The sequence below is a fragment of the Puma concolor genome, chromosome B4, assembly GCF_028749965.1.
Source record: "Puma concolor isolate L17-30 chromosome B4, mPumCon1.1.hap2, whole genome shotgun sequence".
In the NCBI taxonomy this organism is placed as follows: domain Eukaryota; kingdom Metazoa; phylum Chordata; class Mammalia; order Carnivora; family Felidae; genus Puma; species Puma concolor.
Window position 1 is genome coordinate 120,317,284 of NC_141673.1, and position 23,491 is coordinate 120,340,774.

The window sequence follows — 23,491 nt, forward strand, 5'->3', positions numbered from 1 at the left end:
CAAACAAACCAAAAAGAAAAACCCAAGGAGAGTACTAGTTTAGAGGAAAAAGAAACCACAAAGCTGAGGGCAGAGAAATTATTCAAAAATACCTATTGCGTGCGGCACTTTGCTAGGTACTGTATGCATTGAATTAAATAGTGTCTATCCTTTAGATTCGAAATTAGTAATTGATGATAGTAATCATGGGGCCAGAAATAATGTCATATATCTCGCCAATGAAGAACATTAAATTAGTAAATCATTTACATCACTAATGTAAAAGAGGTGATGACGGAAGAAGAATCTTAGAAATTATTTATTGTGGAAAATCACTCCCTTGTTTTGATTACAGTAGTGAATGCTTTGCTAGAGAGGTGGGCTTTCTGGAGCTATTCAGTTCAACATCAAAGGCCTTTTCAAGGAAATATTAGCAGGTAACGTATCTTTTTAGTATTGTATGAAAAAGAAGTCTACAGCATTGTCCTAAAACCAAAAAAAAAAAAAAAAAAAAAAATGCTCACTCTTCTGAGAGCCATTGGTCTTAACTACCTCAGACACATAGTTTTGCAAATGCTTCATCCCAAATTACACATTTCATCTGTGGAATTCAATGGCAAACACTTGTGCCTCTTAGAATTGCCAGCTTCTATATTCAGAGTAGAAATCATCCATAGTTTATAACAGAATGACATTAGACCAGAGGTTAAGACACTTGGCTCTATTTCTGGCTTCGACATTTTTCCTTGATTGTGGTTCACCAAAACAATATTATTGTGTCATTAACAAAGTCAAAAGTTACATTTTAAGGATATAGTTCCCATATTTAAAAATGTCTTGCCTAGATTGTCAGAATTATAGTGTACAAGACCGTCTGGTAGTTATTATTAATATAGGTGTGGAAATTTCTAAGAAGCTAGATTATTAATTGGCTTTGCACAAAAGAGGAAAATATTAGCCTTCCAAAGTAAAACAAAGGTGGAATTACTGTTAGCTCTTGCTTATCCATTGTATTTAGGGTAAAGAAAACTATCAAGATATCAACTGTGAAACCCACAGTTAGTTCCAAATCTCCTTTCAGTTAGAGTGATCCCCAAACTCATTGTTTCACCAAATCTCTCACTGGAGCAGTTAACAAGTAGCCGCAGGATGGAAGTTTGGCTCCTTTTCCTTTCTCTTGCCCTCCCTCTGGTGGAGGTGTTAATGAGTGAAATGCCCAAGATGGGCAGCTGAAGGGAACTCCAAGGGTTTACATTCTCCACCAGTTACATTCTCCACCAGTTACACCTTTGGCATGGCAAATGACTGGCTGATGGCTGCCACTTTATAGACGCCCAGAGAGTGTCCACAGTGGTCTGCTTAGAATGCATCTAAATGAGAGCTCAAACAGTTAATAAAATACTATTATTGCTCATGCCTTCAAGAAAGGAATTGGCCTAATTTTTAACCGGGTTAAAATGTTCCTAATACATAACGACAAAATGTTATAAAGAGTAGGGTTCCCAGTCGGGGAGACAGGATAAACACCTGCTTTATAATAAGACAAATAATGTAATCAGAATAATGTTTTTTACATTTTGAAAGTCCCTTCACACGTATTATGTCATTCGACACTCTCAACAGCCCAGCTAGCTAGGAAAGGTGATGTCCTACTCGGAGGTCCCAGGAAAGGACTAGGACCCAGGTTTCCCAATACTGTCCCTGTCCATCCAGATAGCCTAATGCACAGATACATATGATAGCAATTTATCACAATGGTTCTCAAAAACATTCCCAAATTTTTAGAACATCATGATCATTCCTATCCTAACAGAAATAAGATACATATAACAGTAACTTATCATAATGGCTCTTAAAAACATTCCCCAATACGGAACATCATAATCATGCCTAACCCAGAGGTGAGATTAAATTAGTTACCCACAAAGCACACTAATTAGCGCATAATAAGCTACGTAAGTGTTAGTTAATATTGTTGTTATGATTATGAAAAACCATGTTGGAGTATCGTGTTGTAGTATAGTGTTGTGAGAAAAGCACGGACTCTGGAGCCCATCGCCTGGGCTTAATCCTGGCTCTGTCACACAGCTATCTCCTTACGTTGTGTGCAAAGCTCTTGAAGGAATACCCAGCACAGAGGCAGTGCTTTATAGACGGCAGGCACTCTTATTACTTGATAGCTCTAGTACTCGGACACATAAATAATAATCTGCCTTAAGTCACAAGGTAAATGATGGAGCAAGACTGTGATCTGGATGCTTCCATTTACCTCTTATAGAAATGTCTTTCTAGGTTATGTTATTTTTCCACACTTCCTAAAATGGGTTAACCTCCTTTTCATGTCTCCTTCCATGGCCAATATTTACTCTCCTTTACTAAACTGAAAATCTTTTTCAAAATCAACATTTATGAAAATTTCCATTGCAAAAATCTTAACCCTAGATGTCCTCAGCGGTGAAGTACTCCATGCATGCACATTTGCATTTGTAAAGAGCTGTTTTGTGCTTGAAATTGTTTTCCCTTTCTGGACATATTCTATAAGCCCACTAGAGGTACGCTACTTGAACCCTGCATTTCTATTCACTTCTTGTTAATTTACTCAACAGTATCTAGAACTGGATACTGCTATAGCCCAGTGGGCTATTCAGTAAATTACCAAATGACTGGCAGGCATCCCCTCTATTTTATTCTTTTTTTTTTTTTTCCTTTCTTTGTTATTGGCTGACTAGTTTTGTCAGGGGCTGTCACGAACATGCAAATTTCATGGCCATATAAAGATGATCCAGTCAAAGTCTTTCCTCTAATTGAGGCCGAGGATTTAACTGTATATTCTAAATGTTTGTCACCTTCCACTCAGAGGAATATTAAAAACTAAGGCAGAGGTATTCAGGCTCCCGTGGTGTCCCCCCCCACCTCCCATCCCGCCCAAATCAAGAAACAGGACCCCTGGCGGCGGGCAGGGAGCCGGGGATGGGGAGGCGTCTTAAAATCTCAGGGGATACAGTGGTTAAGAAAGAAGGAAAAGGTAAGCAGATCACATAGCTTCTTGGTTTTGTTCTTTTCCCTCAGGATGGTGGTGGCAGCTGATCAGACACAATAGCTGGTGGTCCCCTGCCGGTGTGATGATACAAATGACCCTCAACAGCACCAGCAGGAGGACTGGGAAAGGGAGAAGGGGTGTGTCTGGGAGGGGGCGAGGATGAGGGTGACAAGGTGACAAACGCCGCCACCTCAGCGGGCTACCCCACTCCAGCCGGACGGGGACTGGAGCCGGTGAGCCACCTCCCGGGGGGGGGGGGGGGGGTGAGGGGGTGGGAAGGGGAGACAGAGGGGCGGTGGCTTTTCCTACCGGGGGAGGGGCCAAGGGTGGAGGGAAGCCTGAGTCAGCAGCGCCTGATTGGCTCTTGTTTTCTCCTCGCGTCTCCCGATTGGGCCATTTGCAGCGGGAGATGTTGTGAGGCGCGGCGGGGCGGAGCCAGCCGCCTGCGGTCTGAGGCAGGCCCCGGAATTGGGTGGGGAGGGGCGGCGGTGGCGCTCGGTCCCCGGAGCGGCTCTGACCTGTAGAGTGGAGCGGCGCAGCCACCTTTTCCTCAGTTCCGCTAGCCGCGCCGGCTTCATTCAGCTGTCTGCAGATTTAAGAAGGAAAAATAATTGAATGAACCACGCCTCGCTGCTACCCCCTTCCCCCAACAGGAGAAGCAATTTTGCTGTTGGGCGTGAAAAGGACACTCCCGTATTATCTTGAAGTCACACGTCGCATCTCTGGTTCTTTCCCCTCCCGCAGCAAAAAAAAAAAAAAAAAAGGGGGGGGGCAAAGATTCGCCAAGATGTGTTCCTCGCAGTCTGGGTGGGACCTGTGACCCCTTACACTCGCGAATCCAGTCATAGAATTGTCCCTGACGCCCCTGACGCCAAGCACCGAGTCTTCCCCAGTAGAAACCTCGGCTCCTGGCCGCTCCCGCTGTGCCCTCGGGAGACAGGAGAAGGCAGGGAAGGTTTTGTGTGAGCCTGGTTTCTGGGAGGGGTGTTGGCGAGCGGGGCGGGGGGGGGGGGGGGAGCAGTGAGGGCTTGCAGGTCGGAGACGCCTTGGGAGGGGGTTGGAGTGAGTACCCCCTACCCCGGCTAATCCCCCTTCTCCAGCGTCGGTTCCCGGGACCGTATTATTCAAGACAGAAAATATTCAGCCTCAGAGCCTCCCCTGGGGAGGGGAGGGGAAGGAGGTGGAGTGGGAGGAGGTGGATCCAGGGAGGAAGAAGCGAGAAATCCGCCCCCGGGAAACAGCTCGGCGCGGCAGCGGAGCGAGGCACTTCTGTCACTTGGCGATCGCGGGCGCCCGAGCGCGGCCCCGGCCCGGCCCGGCGAGGCGAGGGGAGAGTCCGGCGGCCGCCGCCCCGCCCCACGCCCTCCCGCGGCGGCCGAGAGCCCGGGGCCGGCCGGGGCAGGTCGCGGCGGTGCCTGGGAGCGGCCGGCCGGGGGCGGCGGCCTCGGAGCGCTGCGGCGGGCGGGCAGCGCCGGATCGTCTTCCCGCGCCGTCCGGCTCGCTCCGGGCGTGCGGGGCGCGCTGCCTGGGGCCGGCCAGCCCCGAGCGGATCCTCTCGCCCCGCTTTCTCCGGTGCGTGTCTGTTTTACTTTCCGCCGTAGCCGACAGGGCGCAGCGCCCGCGGGCGGGTGTGGAGAGCCCGGCTCGCCGCGGGCTCCCTCCCTTCCCGCCACCTCAGGCCACCCCGCCCGGCGCTGGCGCGGGGCCGGAGGGAGTCCGCGGCGGGCGCCCGGCGGGGGCGGAGGGGCCGCGCCCGCGTGTGCGGAGCGAGGGAGGGCCGGAGGAAGGAGGGAAGGGCACAAAGGCCGGCGGCGGGCGCCGGGGTCCGGCCGGCCGGCCGTGGAGGAGGGGCGCCTCGCGTCCGCTCATGAATATTAACCGAGCCTGCGGCCTAGCGCGTCCCGGCCGGGCCCGGCGCCCGGCCCGCGTCCCCGCTCCTGCTCGCCGCCGCGCCGCGCAAGCTGGGCCAGGCGGGCTGGGAAGGGTAAGCCCTCCGTTTTTTTTTTTTTTGTTTGTTTGTTTTTGTTTGTTTGCTTGTTTGTTTTTTTGTCTTTCCCCCGGGTCTCCCGACACCTTTTTAAAAGTACATATTTGGGCCGCCCTTCCCGGGAGATCGAGATCACCGACCCGCCTCTGGAAGGGGCGGAGGAAATCGTGGTAGGTGGGTGGTGGTTTTCTTTTTCCTCTTTTTTTTTTTTTTTTTTTTCTCTTCCCTAGGTGGCCCCAGGGAAAGGGAAAGATAGCGTCGAATGGTAGTTTGGGGAGAAGCAAGTAAATAAAAGTTGCCCGGGCTGCGGCTTCGTTTCTGTCGCTCCGGAATAATGTCCCTGAGACGGAGCTGCTCCCGAGTCCCACCCGCGGCCGCGCACACCTCCCCACCCAGCCCCGCCTCGGGCCAAGCAAAACAGCCGCCTCCTCCGGGGCAGCCTCGGGGGCGCGGGGGCGCCGGGTTCGGGCGCCCAGACTCCCCCGGCTCGCCTGCAAACGCCGGCCGAGCCAGCGCTGCCGGCCTCCGAGGCTGGCTTTTTGTTTTTATTTTTGGGGGGGGGTGGTGGAGAGGAGCGAGCAGGGGTTTTGAAAAGTATTATTCCATTTCCATCTCGTGGGGAGAAAACTTCCGCTACGCCTAAGTGTCTTGTGCCCAGAAAACACACTGATGAAAATGCACTTGGAGAAAAGGGAAATTCTTTCTTGAAGGCTGCACACCAACCAGGCGTGTTTGACGCAACCACCGTGCAGTTCTGAGGCTTCCCTCTCTCCCTCTCTCTCTCTCTCTCTCTTTTTCCTGATTTATAGGAAATCAGGACAATTTTGTCTAGGAGGATTATTTCCTCTTTCGTGCGTGAGGTCCATCAGCGTGGACCGAATAATCTTTCCAAGTGGTGGAAAGGCGAACTTGGTGTAGACATGTGGCAAGGCTAAGGTCAGCGTCTGGAGAAAGTTCATGCCCTTGTAACCATTCCCTGTTCCAGGAGAGATCTCTCGGGGAGCTGACGTTCCAGCCTTCGAGACCCACTCGGATTCCTCCTGGTCTGGGAGTCACGCCGAGGAGGAGGGGGACCGCGGTCTGCAGTTGGCCTCGTTAGCTGCCGAGAAGACCCATCGTCTTTGTTTTTCAAGTCTTGAGAAATGGACGAAGACGGTGAAGTCAGTTGCAGTCCGGAGAAATAAATCATCGGGGCGTTTTGAAGGGGCTTCATCAAAACATTTCATTCCCTGGCACGTTACTTGTTTCACCAGCCCTGCATCTCCCGGGAGCCTGGTGTGGAATTCTTCCCTTTTTGGTGTGTGGTAGCATTCCTCCCCCCAATGTGGACTCCAAAGGGTCGGTCCCTTCTTTGTCATTTGAAATGAAATGATGGCCACACGTCGGACTGGGCTACCGGAGGGAGATGGTGACAAGCTCAAGGCCTGTGGGTCCCCCACGTGTGAGGTAAGTGCAGAGGCAGCATCTTGGGCCACTGGCCGCGGGGTGTCCTGCTGGCTGGGGGGGTCAGCTGACAGGCTTTGGGCCCTTTTGGACTGGTTTGTGGGAACGCCCCCGCTCGACCCTAGGGCGGTGCAGCCTTGCCCATTTTTGTTTCCAGGAACTTCCAGCGATTCTTCTGCAAGAAGGGTTTCCTCATTTTGAAATGCCCCATCATGCCCCATCACCTCAGACTTGGGAATTCTGCCCTTGCAGGTGGCTGGGAATACTTTGACGGGTGTCTTTTCCTTCAGTCCCCGTCCTCCAGCAGTTTTGGAGCTGGGCTGCTTACGGGGTGCCTCTTTGCATTTTCGAGTGTCCGTAGCCAAGATTTGCCCTCAGAGGTGGAGCGAGGGGAGCTGGTGACGCTTGTTGCCATGGGACCTCAGTCTCACTTTGGCTTTGGTGGGTATTCTGGCTTACCATTGGTGTGGACCTCTGTTCTGGGTAGAAAAACAGGTCTTTCCCCATGGACAGTTTAAGCACAGCCTTGGAAAAAAAAGATTTATAGAGTTGTAACTCCACCTCCCTGAAAAATCTCCTGCCTTTGCTGTCCTTTTATTTATGCCTGCCTTTCACCGCTCAGAAGTTCTGTGAGCCGCCCCGGGGGGTCAGGTGGCTTGCATCGCCTTTAGCCCATCGTCTCTGGGAGGGCTCAGAAGATTCTGTGCCAGGCTTCCTGAAATTTTTTGGAGCAGGCAGGACAGAAATCAGAAAATCCATTGATTTATTACACCCATGCACCCCGTTGCCTCTCGTATTGTTTTTTTCTCTTCATGTTTGGAGTTCTGTAATGACTATATTGTGTTTACTTGGTTATTGGGGATTTCTGTAATTTGCTTGCTAAATGTGCTGAATTTTAAACTTTACTTTTGAGCCGTCTCTATTTTTATTGACAGATGGGATAGATAACAGTAACATCCCCCAAAGAGCCTTTGCTCTCATTCTGTCATTTGTGCTTTGCAAGTGTTAAATGTTAACTTTACGGCCACGGGTTCTAGTTCTGAGTGTGTGAGTTTTGGCATTTTAGTAAAAATGAATCAGGTTAAATTTTTGTGTTTAAAGCATGCAGAACAACTTGCTTCATGTATCTGACTTCATATTGGATTAGAAAGTTTATGCAGAAAATACAGGGAGGTAGGCACAGTATGCCATCACTGTACAACTTTTTAGAACTGTACGTTTGCAGTTAGAACCAGTGTTTTACTTTTTGACACCTGTAAACACCTGCTTGCAGGTAAAATGTGATTAAGTATAACACCACAATCCTCTGATCATGGTAAACCATAATAACTCCTTTTGGAAGGCCTCCCTACAACTTTGGTGATTGCTTAATGTGTATTGTAGTTACATAATAATATGTGCTGTGGTCCCAAAGCCTTATTTGTCATTGTCTTGTGAATACTTTAATTAGCATGCTATTTGCATTATATTTGCAAGAACTAATGTTATTTGATTTCTTTTTTTTTTTTTTTTTTTTTTTTTTTTTTGTCAGTTAAGGGTTGTCCTGAAACCAAGAATTTCTAATAGACACATCTTGTCCTTGGCTAGAAAGCAATGTTTCCAGTTGCAAACTTGGCTTATATTAACACTGACAGTTATGTATTTTTTTAAGGACTGTGAAATTTGTTTTCATTTGGATGTTACTGCTGGGATGGCCACATTATTTCTAGTTTGGGAAACAAGAAAACATTACATTGCCTGTATTTTGCTCATTTAAAGGTTATACACAGAACTTGAGTTTGGTGTTAAGCTATAATATTGTTTTTAAAGAATAGGTATATAGCTTACATTCTATGCGAAATAGAAATAAAGGGACTATATGCTGTCAGACAGCATCTTAAAATCTGAGGGTAAGGAGTAATTATTGCCTGTTTCATTGTTGTGTATTTAGCTCTCATTGATACTTCTGAAGCATGTTAAATCTTGTATTTATTAGTAATAAAATGAGACTTGCCACTGGAATACTTTGGGTTGATAGATAATTTAAGTCTTTGACACTGCAATTAATTTTGTGTTTAATTTTATTAGAAGTATTACATTCTGAAGTAATACTGTCATTCTTTAAAAAATTTTAGAAACCAATAGCTATGTTCCTAAATGTGTGTTTGAATAGTAAATTGGTATGTGTTTTAACCTAAAAAGAGATGAGCATATATGTCTTAATATCGATGCTGTTAATCATCCAAGAAACTTAACTGTGCAGGACAGAAGAAATCGATGCAGTGAATTAATAGAAATCTCTGATTCAGGATTTATCTAATTAGCTAACTCCACTTTTTATAGATAAGGTCTATTGCTTTGTTGGAAAACATTCAGAAACTTCTTGTTCATCTTCTGTATTAGAATCTAATTGTGTTGATACATGAATAAATGTAAGCACCACTCCCCAAGAATATATCGGAAGGTTAAAAACCAAACAAATAACAGTCCTCTTCAAATAATGAATTGTGACAATTTCGTAGAATGTATTTAAGGATTCTGCGGTAAGGATAGCACAGTTCTCTTCATACAGAATTAAATACTTTAGATATCTGAAAATATGGTTTCCTGCACTCTGAGCCGGCTAAGTGTGCTTTGGGGTGTGTGTGTGTGTGTGTGTGTGTGTGTGTACAGCCTCATCTGTGAAGTGTTCTGACAGCCAGCCTTGAGGAGCTTTGCTTACAGAATCACTTAGTTTAGATTTGGTGATCTGATCACCCCTTTCATACCCTATAGAGCTCATCCTTTAGGGTCCAACTTGCTTTTTTTTTTTTTAAACCAAAGGCAAAAACTTTTTCCTCAGCTTTTTAGAGCACGTTATTTTTCCTATTTCTCATATTTATTTCACTCTGTCTGTAGGCCCTCGTGTTACCCAGTGATAGAATTTTTAGCACTTTTCACTGCCTGTTATCAAGACAGGCTTATTTACTAATGCTAATTAATTTCTTTCATTTTATGACGTGCTTCTTCATCCAGCCTGAGATTATCCTGTGACTGCAGTGTACCATAGCTGATGAAAGACAATGGTTGGTTGATTTTGGAATGGTGTAAATGATACAGGAAGGCATTTTCCTGTGTATGAACTCACGAGAGTTCATCCTTTTGCTGTTCTTTCTGGAATACCTGTGCACTTTGCTTCGATCCCAGACCCCCTCGTTCCTTCTCAGGTGCTCTCCTGTTCTCTGTCTCTGTCCCTTCCTCCCTGCGCTTCTTCTTCCTCTGCTGCCCCTTTCATGTTGGCTTTACCTAGAGCCAGGCTCTTGCCATTCCTCTACTCCACTCTTTTCTCCCTGGGTTTCATTTTACACTCTCCCATGGCTTTATTCTGCATGCTGGTGATTCTAAACTTACAGCTCAATCCCAGGTTTCATAGTTGATCTTTAGACCTATGGAACCTTTTGCCTCTTTACCAAACAGTTTTTTTTTTTTTTAATCCGAAAAAATGCCCAAAGGCATTTCAAATTTAACAAATTCGACTCCTCTTGCTGAGTTCCTTCTTTCTGTGAGTAGCAACGCCACCTCCTTATCTGTCCCCATCAAAGACCGGGTTAGCACCCTTGACCCTTCTCTCTCCCCATTGCTCCTATCCAAAGTCCTGTGGAGTCTGCATTCCAAATCCCACCGCCACTACCCGAGTTCAGGTCAGCGGCTTCTCACTTCTGAACTCCTCTCCCGGTTGCCCAGCCTTGTCATCAGCCAACGCTCTGCCCGTGCAGTCGTCAGAGTGCTCCTCCTCAACGTTCCCCTGTAGAAAACAGTTTTCTGGCCTCCCACTGCCTTTGGAAGAAAGGCACCTGTCCTGCCCTTCTCCTGTCATATGTCACCTCTTCCTACACTTCAGTACTGAACTGCTGTCAGGTCCGCTGGGGCAACACAAGTCTCTCCGCTTTGGGCTCTCACAAATGCTGTTTTCTTTCACCCTTTCCTCCAGCTCCCCCTCCTCCACCTGCCACCCCTCCATGCCTGATTTTGACTCATCATTCTGGTCATTTCTTCAATTTCACTTCATCAGGAAAGCCTTTCCTGATCCTCCCAGGCTGGATTAGTGGCCCCCAGTGCGATATCCCCCCAAAACCCTGTACTTTCTCAGGAATAGTCCTTACGTGTTTATCTCTATTCCCCCCTGGACTGCAACCCCCATAGGAGCAGGTGCCATGTTTGTTTCTACTGTGTCTGGCTCATAGTAGGTGCTTAATAAATATTGTGGAATTAATGAATGAATACATGGGAAAGGCTTTAATTTTTATTCAGAGTTCACTTAGATTCCAGTGTATTGTACTGTCTTGATGATCTACCTGCCTCACTGATCCCTCCTTCTCAGTCCCTGAAGTATCCTCAACTTTCTGGCCTGCTAAATCTTCATATACAGCAGGGCTCAGTTTGGCCCTCTTTTCTTCTCTCTGTGCTCAGTTTTATGGTTTTACTTATTATTAAAAGTGTTTTTTTTTTTAAGTTTATTTATTGATTTTGAGAGAGAGACAGCGTGAGTGGGGGAGGGGCATAGAGAGAGGGAGAGAGAATCCCAAGCATCAGACTCAAACCGTGAAACCATGAGATCATGACCTGAACTGAAACCAAGAGTCAGACGTTTAACAGATTGAATCACCCAGGTGCCCCTGTTTTATGATTTTAAATATCAAGTGGGGTTCCATGGTGTGATGGTTAGCACTTTGGTTTTAAGTATCAAGTATATACTGATAATTCATATATACACCTATGAGTGTGTGTGTGTGTGTGTGTGTGTGTGTGTGTCTCCACCCCTGTTTGAATTCAGATTCCTGCATTCACCTGGCCACTCTGTCTCTTCTTGGATAGATAGTAAAGAGGCATGTCGAAAACCACTCCTGCCCACCTTCCCAGTTTTCTCCTCCTCTCAAGCACTGGCACTCCCACCTTCCAGGTCAGGCTTCTTGGAGTGATCTTTGATCTCCCTCATGCATACCTTGCAAATCGGGTTGACTGTCTCTCAGCTTCAGTGCTTGCCAGCTTGGAGTCTGTTCTCCACACGGTAACCAGACCAGAGCGGATGGTACCGTCTCTCTGTACATCAGAGGGTCATTCTTCTGCTCCCATTCCTCTGATGGCCTCTCATTTCCCTCAGGGTTAAAAGCCGAAGTTCTTCCATACATAGTCCCAGTCCGCCCTCCCACCTCCCTCATCTCACCTCCTGCTACTTTCACTGTCCTCCCTCTGTACTAGCCCTTCTGGACTCTTGTGTATACACACTGGGCATGGCATTCCCCAGAGCCTTCCCACTAGCCGTGCCCTCCACGTGGAACACTCTCCCCGCTCAGGCCTCTGCATGGCTCGTTTCCTTGTCTCCTTCAGGTTTTGCCTTGAGGTCACCTGAGTGTCGCCTTTGCTGACCGTTAGTTAGGTTTAGTGAAGGCCTCTCCCCTGTTCCATGACACGACCATCCCTCCTTCCTTGTTGTATTTTGCTCCCCTGTCGCTTCATCTCCCTCTGACATAGCTTATCCATCTGATTTTGCTTATTTATTTGGACAGATCGTACATCTAGAATGTGTTCAGTGCAGTTTGTTTCGTTCACGTTGTATTTTCTGTGCCTAGAATGATGCCTTGCACATTATAGGCCCACAGACATTTTTTTTTTTTCCAATGAGCAAATGAACGAGTGAATCAAGACTTAAGAAAAATTCCAAAGTGTTATTGAGTTTATCTATGGGTACATAACATGTGAATGCTTAATTTAGATGAGACAGAAGTGTGTAGGGTGTTTTGTCTCTGAGACCTCCGTTTCCGTTAGGACCAACTGCTGTTCACATTTTTGGTGCCTTTTTTCTTTGCATCTTTCTTCCCTTTGGGAAGCTGGTATCCAAGTAACAGTAACCCAGACAGTGTGCAGCAGAAATGAATGAAATGATTTGCACTAAGAGGTGAGATAATGGTAATTAATAGACTGGTGGATGGGGAATCAGGCTGCTGGGGAAACTATAAAAAGATAATATGTCTGTATTGGTGATCTTTTTCTTCTTAAAATGAATGGCCAATGTAGTAATGCTCTTTATTAAATATTGTTCCTATCATAGACTTTTCATTGTAAGTTAAAATTGTTCACAACATTGACTGTGACAAAATGTTAGCACTTGTTAGTTCTAGACGATGAGAATTTGGAGTGATATTATTTTTGTATTTTCTCTTTGTTGCCTGATTCTAAAACTGCAATAAGAAGACACCATTTACAGATTTTAAAAAATAAGCAATACGTTACTAGTCTTGCGAAAATTTGGTTTCTAGGAAGCCTACACTGCTTAAAGTAATACTTAAATACTTTTTGAAAAGGATTCACACTACTCAAAACAGTACTTAAAATTTTTTTTTTTTTTTTTAAAGCATGTGTTTTTTTCCAGTGGAGGCCTAGGATTCACTCTAGGCTAGTTGTAGTACCATGTAATCTAACACTGTTATTTAAACATGTGTTCCTTTGTATACCTGAGTCTAGATGTCAGAATATCATTGTGTGTCAAAAGCTTTGTGCTGCAGGTTGGGATTAAAGGTAAAGCCTGTCAGAATTAAGAATGGCAGCAGTAGCCAACAGCAAGTATGGAGGGACATTTCCGCAGGAGTCCAGATTTGGCTGTATTGAGTGGGACACATAACTAGATACAGGCCATCAACAAATGAGTACCCCGGCCAAAAGAAGATTTCTCCACACATTGTTCGTGTTCCTTAGCATTCGTTTCTTCCAAGCTAAACATTTTATGAAGTCCTTATTCCTTGATTACATAATCTCTGATCCTTTCTTCATTTCTGTACTTTTTACCAGGTCGGATAATCTAGCATGAAAGTGATAATTCAGTTTCTTTTGTTCTTTGCTCTGTGAAGGGACCTGTCATCTTATTATATTTAACAACATGGTGATTTAAGTATGAGCAATGCTAGTGTCGCTGAAGATGCACAGATGCTGTTATTGAATGCAGCTATCTTCTATTACAGAAAGACCATATGGTAGGCACTTGTTTTTCTTTCTGGTTGATGTGATTAGATTAGTAAAACGAAAGGTTAGTGGGCTTAAAGATTGTCCTATTATTTATCTAATTTCAATTGACCAGAAAGAATTAAATATGTTAAATCTTATGAGCCTTCTGTAAGTTCTATTGGTCTGGAGGAGGAGGACATCTCCATTTAAAAGCTTAATTCTGGATTGTTTCCACCAAAATAGTTTTTTAGTTGGAATTGTCTTATTCTTAAAAAAAACGAGTATTGTGCAAGTAGTTTACTTCATAAAAAAATATGGAAGATGGCCTTTTGTACTTCTAAAATTATCTGAAAGACAACTGGTCACCTCGTACTTAGGATAAAGAAACTAAATCTGATGGAAATTGTTTTTTGTAAGTCCTCTTTTTTTTCGGTTATCTATTACTATGTAAGAAATCCTGCTGTGTAGATTTGTGAATAAGAGAATAGATCTAGAGCCCAAATTTGATATTTCTGAATATTCATCTGTTTTGGGGAAATTTTTTAGGCAGCCCAGAGCTAGCTATTACTACCAAAAGATGGCAAGTTAAAGAGCGTATTTACTTTTCCTTAGTCGCACCAGCTGCTGTTGAGTCTTCTATTTGATATTGGGTGTGTTTTTGATTCAGAATTGTTTTTTTTTTATTGCCTTTCCCTCTTGTATGTGTATCCCTGTTCTAGATCCACATCTGGCACAATTATGAGTAGTGCTACATACGCGACCTGCTCCTGATCCTGCAACTTCTTTTTCCTTCTTACAACCTAGTGAGGACACAGTCTCTTGACTTACACTCTTGTTCACTGCCTTAATCTTTAATACAACTTGACAGAACTTACATTCTTAGGAACATTTTGTTTTTCCTTTTTCTTACAACGCGGAGAGTATCCTTGAATATCGATAGATGGAAAGCTGGACTGATGATTACATTTCTTCTGGATATGTCTTAGCTGTTATGATCTTGGGGATTAATAGGCATCATTTTTTTGTTTTAACCTCAAGATATCTAGACATCTGTAATCCCCAGCATTTTGCTAATAAAGATTCTGTATTTAAAAGAATTTGTGTTAGCTTGGTCAAGGAGACCTACTTTCTCCTCTGGGTTCTGCATATTGGCTTCTGGAAACATGTTACCTACCGAGTGAATGTGAGGGGAAAGAAATGCTCTGGGCCCCTAGTTGAAATCATTTCTTTATTTTAATGCTTTTAGGAAATGTTTTCAATTTATTTTTTTTTTCCATTTAATAATATATTACTGACACCCTTCTCTCCCCATAGGGAAGATATATACAATTGACCCTTGAACAATGGACATTTGAACTATGTGGGTCTAAAATGTGGACATTTTTTGACAAAGAGAAGACAGTGCTGTAAATGTATTTTCTCTTCCTTATGATTTTGTTAATAACATTTTTCTCTAGCTTACTTTATTATAAGAATACAGTATATAATACATATCATATACAAAATATGTGTTAGCTGACTGTTTGTGTCATCAGTAAGGCTTCCAGTCAATAGGAGGCTATTAGTGGCTGAGTTCTGGGGAGTCGAAAGTTACACACAGATTTTGAAGTGTGTGTGGGTTGGCACCCCTTCTGTGTTTATGTGTCTCTGTAGATGGATGTGTGTGTGTCTCTCTAGATAGATAGATAGACAGACAGACAGACATATACCTAGACACACACACATACGTGGATCTTACCAATTTTGTAAGTGCAGGAAAAGAAAATTACAAAGCACTGTACCAAGTTATTTTCAAGGATTGTAATATGGAAAAGAGATAAGATTTATTTTGTATGCTGTGAAGGGCAGAACTAAGGTCAGTGGATAGATAGATGAGCCAATTGATTGAGCTCAGTATTCAGAAGAATTTTTTTTTTTTTAATAGAAGGTAACTGAAATTGAATGTGTTCTTTGCAAATAGAATGACCTTCACTTGGGGAATAACAGACAGAATTTCTGCTTTGGTAGGAATTTAAGTCAGACCAATCTGGGTGATCGTTATAATCACTTGCATAACTTCTAAAACTACAGATTTTTGTTCCCACCATTAAGCTAATGAATTAGAATCCCTGGAAGTGAGACTGAAAAGCCTTAACTTTAAAAAAGATTCCCTGGTGACCTTCCAAGTTTGAGAACAACAGGCCTAAATGACATTCATAGCTCCTTCCAAAGTCTGAATTCTTATGGTACCCTGATTTTGGAATTTTTCTGACCAAATTGAAATCAGTATAAAGAAAACAGGCAGAAATATGGAGACAGAATTTAAATGACTAAGCCAGCGAACACTTCGGGATTAACATTACAATTTTTTTCTTCTATTTGTAATCGTATATATTTCTACAGGTCATTGGTATACCAAAGTAATATTCGTTTCATATCAAATAAACTTTAAGTCAAAAGAGCACTTTAAAATTCAACAGTGAGATAGTCCCACTTTTTTGTATGTTATATTTTAATCAGAAGTTACCATTTTAAAACTGATAGAATTCTGTGGTCATATTGAAGCTATTGTTACCTTTTAGCTGTATTAGAAAAGTAATCTGTTTCATGTCATTGACAGAAGGGTATATTTTCTTTGAGCAAGTAACTGGTAGAATAATTTCTTCTGTGCATCTTATAATCATTTGTTCATATTAACTTTGTGTCAAGACTAGGAAAAGTTACAACGGCAGAAAACATATATATACACATTATCTCTATATATGTGTTCTTTCATATATATCATTCATGTATATATATGGTACTCTTTATCTGAGTATACATCCTGAAGGGTTTCAGAAAGCATTCTAACGTAAGTAATAATTATTAACAGAATAATTCCCTCTACATACCCTTCCTCTTTTAGCACTAGCCCCTGTTCTGTCTGTCCATTGAATCCATTTTGTCTTTCAATCTCATGGAGTGTGAGATGCACTAGTTATCCACATTGTGTTATCACAATGCAAATACAATGCAAGCTAATTATAGAGTCCAATTGCTAATTCTGCAAAAGAAGCAGGATTTCTTGAAGTCATTGAAAGTAATGTTGGAGAAGGAGCAAAGCCACCGACCGACTGGGAGGATCTGACAGAGTGAGACCAGTAGAGAAATGGAGAAGGCATAAACGGCGGTTGATAGGCATCTCAAAAGAGAATGATTTGAATTCACAGGATTAAGAGAAGCCTTTGAGAAAACTGATGTCCTTGAATGTCATGGCAAATATGCGATGTATTTCTTTTCTTCTAGGAAGTGATGTTTATCTTAGACCCCATGGTTGAATCTCTGTTTGCCAAGAAATACTAAAAAGCAGGTATGAATACATCAATAGAAGAAGGAATAGCAGTGGTGAATGGACTTCCTTTGCTTTCTTTTCCTAGGTAAAGACTGTTTCTGAGAGTTAATAGGAAATCCAAACTTCACTAGTTGCCTTTGATGCAAAGCTGTTTAAACAGAGGTCCATGGCTTGCTTCTTCAAAGGTCCTGCTGTTACAGTAGTTGTTAGATGCCCAAATATTTTAGGGTTCTGAATATTTTAGATACCTTGGCCTTTAAAATTTTTTTTAAGTTTATTTATTTATATTTTGAGAGAGCACAAGCAGAGAAGGGGCAGAGAGAGCAGGAGGTAGAGAATCCCAAGCAGGCTCTGCACTGCCAGCATGGAGTTCGATGCTGGGCTCAAACCCACAAACCATGAGATCATGACCTGAGCTGAAATCAAGTTGGACACTTAACCAACTGAGCCACCTAGGTACCCCAATGCCTTGGTGTTTTTAATCCCTTTATTGAAGTATGATTGATATGTAAAAAGCTGTACATATTTAATGTGTACAGCTCAGTGAGTTTGGGGATAAGTATATACCATGAAATTATTCCCTCCATTAAGGCTATAAACATAATCATCACCTCCCAAAGTTTCCTCTTGCCTCTGTATTATTGCTACTGCTATTTGTACTATTATTATTATTGTTATTTTTGTGGTAAAACCCGTTAAATTAAGATCTACTGGGGCACCTGGGTTAAGTGTCCAACTTCGGCTCAGGTCATTGATCTCACAGTTTGTGAGTTTGAGCCCAGCATTGGGCTCTGTGCTGATAGCTCAGAGCCTGGAGGCTGCTTCGGATTCTGTGTCTCCCCCTCTCTCTGCCCTTCCCCTGGTTCCTCTCTCTCTCTCTCTCTCTCTCAAAAAAGAAAAAAATCCATCCTCTTAGCAAATTTTAAGTGTCCAGTGCAGTATTGTTAGTTATAAGCACTGTGCTGTATAGTAGAATTCCAGAACCTTGCATAACTGAAATCTTGTACCCTTTGACAAGGGTTACACTATACACTATAGACTTAGTGGGAGAGACTAGGTGTCATTGGAATCTCCCTCGGGGTGGTATGAATCAAATAGAATCCCTCGCTGAAGATATTGACAAAACCTCATTTCATATTCATAGTTTATGGTTACTAGAACTGCATCTGCTCTAGATAAGAGATAATGCAAATTCTCTTCAGTTTAGAGGAACTTGGAAGAGGAATCGTTTTTCCCTGTTTAATCCTTAGCTTCTGTCACCACTCTCGGCTGCCTTTAATTTGATCATCATAATCTTTTATCTAACTCTTACCTTGAACTAGTTGCTGAAACACTATGCTTGGATCAAGCGGGATCTCTAGGAAAAAAGGCCGATACTTAAGGCTCTGAAATTTTCGTATGTCTTCAGGATGCATAAGGATACCAAAAACATATGGCTTAGAGAGTGAATACTACTGGATTTTGCCAAGCTATGGTGAAATGTTTAGCAGATTTTTGACAGTATGTCTTTTCTAGTTGGCTTTGAATTGACAGCGGACCAGATAGCAACTTTATGTCAGTCTCTGGAAAGGATTTCAAACTTTAGAAATCAGTTTGTGTGATTAAGAGGGAAAACAGAAGATACTGATATCAGGAATAAAAGAGGGACATCATTCAGAGCCTGCAGACATTTAAAAAGATGAAAAGGGGATATTATGGACACCTTTATGTCTGTGAATTTGACAGTTTAGATGAAATGGGCAAATTCTGTGTAAGAATTCTGGTACCTATTCAGACTTGTTTGCGTTTGTGGGGGGTGTGGGTTCCCACCCCAGGCAGTTCTCCAACACCAACTAGGTGTCCTACAGTTCTACTCAGTTCTGACACTGTGTACCTGGAGATAACCTCCTAGCATCAGATCATCAGATCCCACAGATTAAGGGCTCATTCCTGGAAGGCAGCCCCCTCCCTTCAGCTGCCAGGTTGTTGCCTGACCCACCAGCTGTCATTGGCTGTAGATCAGAGGTTCCTACAACCCCCTCCTTGGGTTTGATTACTTTGGTAGAGTGACTCACAGAACTCAGAAAACCATATTACTGACTAGATCACTGGTTTATTTTAAAAGAATACAATTCAGGCACAGGCAGATGGGGGAGATGCCTAGGGCAAGGTGTGGGGCAAGGGTGTGGGTATAGAGCTTCCATGTCCTCTCTAGGTGCACCACTTTCCCCAAATCCTCACATGCTCACCAACCTGGAAGCTTTTGAACCCCATCCTTTTGGGTTTATAGTGAGGCTCCATTACATATGCAGAATTGATTCAATGATTCGCCATTGGGGAATGATTCGAACTCCAGCCCTCTCTCTTTCCCTGAGGTCAGAGGGTTGGGACTGAAACTTCCAAGTCTAATCACAGGGTTGGTTCTCTTGGCAACCAGCCCCTATTCTTAGGTGCAGTCCAAAAGTCACCTCATTAACACAACAAAAGACACCATTGTTGCTTTCCCCACTTAGGAAATTCCAAGGGTTTTAGGAACTCTGTGCCAGGAATGGGGATGAAGACCAAATATGTATTTCTTATTATAAATCATAGTATCACACCTTGGGAGATACAAATTACCAACACTGGCACAGGAGAAATAAAAAAAATCTAACTAGTGTCATAAATGTTAAAGAAATAGAATTTGTAATGAAAAACCTCCCCACAAAGAAGACTGCAGATCCTGATGGCTGCATGGATAGAGTCTATCACGTGTTTAAGAAAGAAATCCTACCAATACTATACAAACTCAAAATACGAGGTGGAAGAACACTCACCCTCTCCTTTTTATGAGACCCAGCATCAGCCTGGTAATAACTAGACAAGAACGTTATAAGGAACGTTCAGACCAAGAACCATTATGGCTGTAGATAGAATTCTTAACGAAATGTTAGCAAGTCAAATCTGTCAGTATATGCAAAGGATAATAATGTCATGATAAAGTGGGAGTTATCCCAGAAATGTAAGCTTGTCATTTTAACATATTAGTAATGAACAAATTTAACAATTTAACATAATACAATTAAGGAGAAAACTCATATGGTCATCATCTCAGTAGATGCAGAAAAAGCATTTGACAAAATTTAACACTCATTCCTCATAAAATCTCTCAGAAAACTGGAATATAAGGAAATTTACCCAATTTGATAAGGGAGTTTTATGAAAAAAGCTCCAGCTATCATACATGGAGAAATCTTGAATACTTTGCTAGCAAGGTTAGGAACAGGGTGAGGATGTCTGCCCTCAGTACATCTATTCAGCAATGTACTGGAGTCCCTACTTAGTGTAACAAATCATGAAAAGGAAATGAAGGAAGGAAAAAGGGAAGGAAGAAGTAAAACTCTTTTTTTGCAGACAACATGATTGTGCACATAGAACTTTGTAAGGAATCTACCAAAAATACTTTCTAGAACTAGTAAGTAGATTTTGCAAGGTCACAAGACACAAGGATACAATGCTACTGTGCAGAAATCAGTGTATTTCTATACATTGAACAATTGGAAAATGAAATAAAAACATAGCCTTATTTTAATATCTTAAAGACAACCTAAATATGGAGAGATACCCTATGTTATGGATTGGAAGACTCAATATTAAGATATGACTTAGCCACAAATTGCTATATAAAACCAGTTCAATCCCAGTTAAAGTTCTAGCGAGGCTTAACAAAAATTTTTTTTTATAAATAAACAAGTTAATTCTAAAATTTATTTGAAAATGCCAAGGACACAGAGTAGCCAAAACTGTTTTGAAAAAGAGTAGTTTTATATTACTTATTTATAATACTGTTTTATAATGTTGAAAGCTACAAAAATAGAGACAGTATAGAATTGGCATAATGATAGATCTGTATAGCAGTGGAAGGCAGTGGAGAGTTGGGAGACCCTTGTGTGTGTATTTGATCATTTGAATTCAGTGAGGTTATTCAGGTGGTGCTGGAACAAGTAGATATCCATATGGACAAACATGAACCTTTACCTTACATGCCACAGAAAAATCAACCCTAAATAGATCACTGACACACATGTAAAAGCTAAGACAATAAAACTTCTAGCAAAGAACAAAATATGTATGACTTTGGGGGTTAGACAAAGAGTTCTGAGACAGGACACAAGAAGCACTAACCAGAAAAGAAAACAAACTGATAAATTGGATTTCATCAAAATTAAAACCTTTTGCTCTTTGTAAAGCACCGTTAAGAGAATGAAAAGCAAAGCCACAGGTGGGGAGAAAATATATTTGTAAAACATATATCTGATCAAAGACCTGCTTCCAGACAACCCAATTTTTAAAATGGGGAAAAGTTGAACTACATAAAAGAAGATATAGGAACCGTATTTCAGCACATGAGAAGATGTTCAGTGGTGTCAACCATTAGGGGGAAAAATGCAAATTAAAACTACAATGAGCCACCACTGTACTCTTACTAGAAAGCTAAACGTAAGAAGAATAAAAGTACCAAGGGTTGTTGGGTAGGTGGGGCAGCCATACTTGCTGAGAGGGATGCAAAATGACACAGCCATTTAGGAAAATATTTTGGCATACATTTATCATGTGGCCCACTCCTAGGTACTTACCCAAGGGAAATGAAAACCAATGTCCTCAAAAAGACTTGTACATTAATTTCATAACAGTTTTATTCATAGTATTCCCAAATTTGAAGCAACCCCAAATCCATCAATAAATAATGGTATATCCACATAATGGAATGCTGCTCAGAAATTTAAAAAGAAGTATTGATATACTCAACAACACAAATGAATCTCAAAATGTTGAGAAAAAAGAAGCCAGACTTGGAAGAGTGCATTACGTCTGATTCTAGAACTGAGTAAACTAAGCCTTAGTGACAGAGCGCAGATCACGGGTTGCCTGGAGCTGGGAGGGCTTTGATTGCAAAGGAGCATGAAGGGAGTTGGGGTGATGAAAATGTTCTTGATTGTATGGTGGTTGTGGTTATATGGGTATCTATAGTGGTCAGAATTCACTGAACTGTGCATTTTATAGGGGTGCACTTTCCTGTATATAAATTAAACTTCATCAGAATTTATGTAAAAGGAAAGCAGTTTGACAACACCAGATTTTAGTTAGGATGTAGAGCACTGTGACCTCTGCTACACTGCTGATCAGAGTGTAAAATGCCACCATATTTTTAAAAACCTTTGTCATTTTCTTATCAAGTTCAACATATACCTACTTTATGATCTAGCATTTTCATTCCTATGTAATTACCCCCAAGGGAAATAAAACACACGTTCACACAAAAGGCTTGTTCAGGAATGTTCATAACAGCTTTATTCAAGATAGCTTCAAACTAGAAACAACTCAATGTCTATTAATAGGAAAATAAATAGGTTTTCATGTATTCCTACCGTGGAATCCTTTTTGGCAATAAAAAGCAGCAGGCTGCGTGTGCATGCAGCAATATGGATGAATATCAATATAATGAATAGCACGATGGATGCACATTGCCTCTGTGGGTAAAGGGGATGATTTCCAGAATGACTGGGACACACGGCAAACTTCCTGGGGGTGATGGAAATGTTCTGTCTCTTGAGGTTGGGGGGAGTTACTTAGATGCATGTATCTGTAACGGTTCATATACACTTAAGAGCTATGCTTTATAAGAGTTAAACATTGGAAATGTTTAAATGTGTAAATATTTATGCCTCAATGAAAATATATGAAAAATGCAATTAAGAATACAAGACACTGCTCACGTGAGCCGCACACATTGTTCTAAAACCGGAACAATATGGAGATTAGGATGTCACTTGCACAAAGATGACACACACATTGGTGAAGTAGTCCATATTTTTTAAAAAATGCAAAACAAGGAAAAGAATTAAATATAATGAGAAGTTAATGAGAAGTTAATGAGAAGTTGTCTTTCCTCACTCTCAAATCCTCCAACTATATTTTTTAAAAAGAAGGAAATCAAAATACTTTTAGCTTCTGTGATTTCTAAGATCTAATTCCAAAGCTTTTTTTTTTTTTTTTTTTTTTGAGAATGGTCAGGGAGAGAGAGTTGCTGTACCTTTCAGAAAGTTGACCTCTTAAACCTTTAATTTATAGCCCTAACATCATATCATTACATCATAACATTGGACTTCTCTTATCCTCCTAGGTAGTTCGGAAAAATTCTTAAGTTTTGTTTTTTGATAGAGAAAATTTTTTAATTTTTATTTTTTTTCTTAGTTGTAGCTAACATTGAAAACTTAAAGATAGTTGAATATGAAAAATTATTGAAAAACTACATGTTCTGTAGATTTTAAGTTGCAAAATGTTGATATGTCTTGGGTTTAAGGAGACTGGCATACAACTATTAGGCAATTTAATTTTATCTCAGCCTTTGATTTGTTTTGGAAGCCAACATAAATAAGTAAACTTCTCTGAATTCAGTTTGTAAAAAAAAAAAAAAAAAAGTAGTTGATTTGTTTGCTTATGACAGTATTGTACTTCATTACTGTAGTACTAGATTCTTATGTAGGTAAGAGCCTATGTTGTAATGTTTCCCTTAGTTATGATCAGTAATTAATTATAGTTCATATTTTTTTCTTGGTTCAGAAGTTTTTGATTAACTTTTTTTATTGTGGTGAAACACACATAACATGAAATGTGTACCATTTTTACATGTACAGTTAAGTGCATTAAATACAATTCACTGTGTTGTGTAATGATCACTGTTTCTAGAACATTTTCATAATCCTGCACAGAAACTTTGTACCCATTGAGCTATAACTCCCCATTCCCCTAACCC

At 41.9% G+C, this 23,491-nt stretch overlaps 2 protein-coding genes and 1 pseudogene across 2 annotated transcripts in view; 2 read left to right on the top strand and 1 right to left on the bottom strand.

Moving 5' to 3' along the window:
- Window positions 1–282: 282 nt before the first annotated feature.
- Window positions 283–6,195, bottom strand: LOC147579464 (uncharacterized). Its single transcript, XM_086715145.1, has 4 exons — window positions 6,015–6,195; window positions 5,306–5,497; window positions 3,848–4,883; window positions 283–3,605 (listed from the first exon to the last, which is right to left on the bottom strand). The coding sequence occupies exons 1-3, from the start codon at window positions 6,193–6,195 to the stop codon at window positions 4,144–4,146; spliced, it is 1,113 nt and encodes a 370-aa protein (XP_086571271.1). The 3' UTR covers window positions 283–3,605; window positions 3,848–4,143.
- The window catches only part of ARHGAP21 (Rho GTPase activating protein 21), a 137,790-nt gene continuing 118,467 nt past the window's right edge, over window positions 4,169–23,491 (top strand). The window contains 2 exon segments of the mRNA XM_086714722.1: window positions 4,169–4,591; window positions 5,992–6,452. Coding sequence (XP_086570848.1) covers window positions 6,375–6,452 — 78 coding nt within the window. The 5' untranslated portion in view covers window positions 4,169–4,591; window positions 5,992–6,374.
- LOC112868032 (U6 spliceosomal RNA) lies at window positions 22,451–22,550 on the top strand (annotated as a pseudogene).

Excerpts from the sequence above, each read along its gene's own strand:
- LOC147579464 (XM_086715145.1), bottom strand. The coding sequence starts at position 6,195 with ATGATTTATTTCTCCGGACTGCAACTGACTTCACCGTCTTCGTCCATT. Across the intron at positions 5,498-6,014 it reads TGGGTCTCGAAGGCTGGAAC|GCGAGCCGGGGGAGTCTGGG; the intron begins GTCAGCTCCCCG and ends CGGCGTTTGCAG. Across the intron at positions 4,884-5,305 it reads GAAACGAAGCCGCAGCCCGG|CGGACGCGAGGCGCCCCTCC; the intron begins GCAACTTTTATT and ends AATATTCATGAG.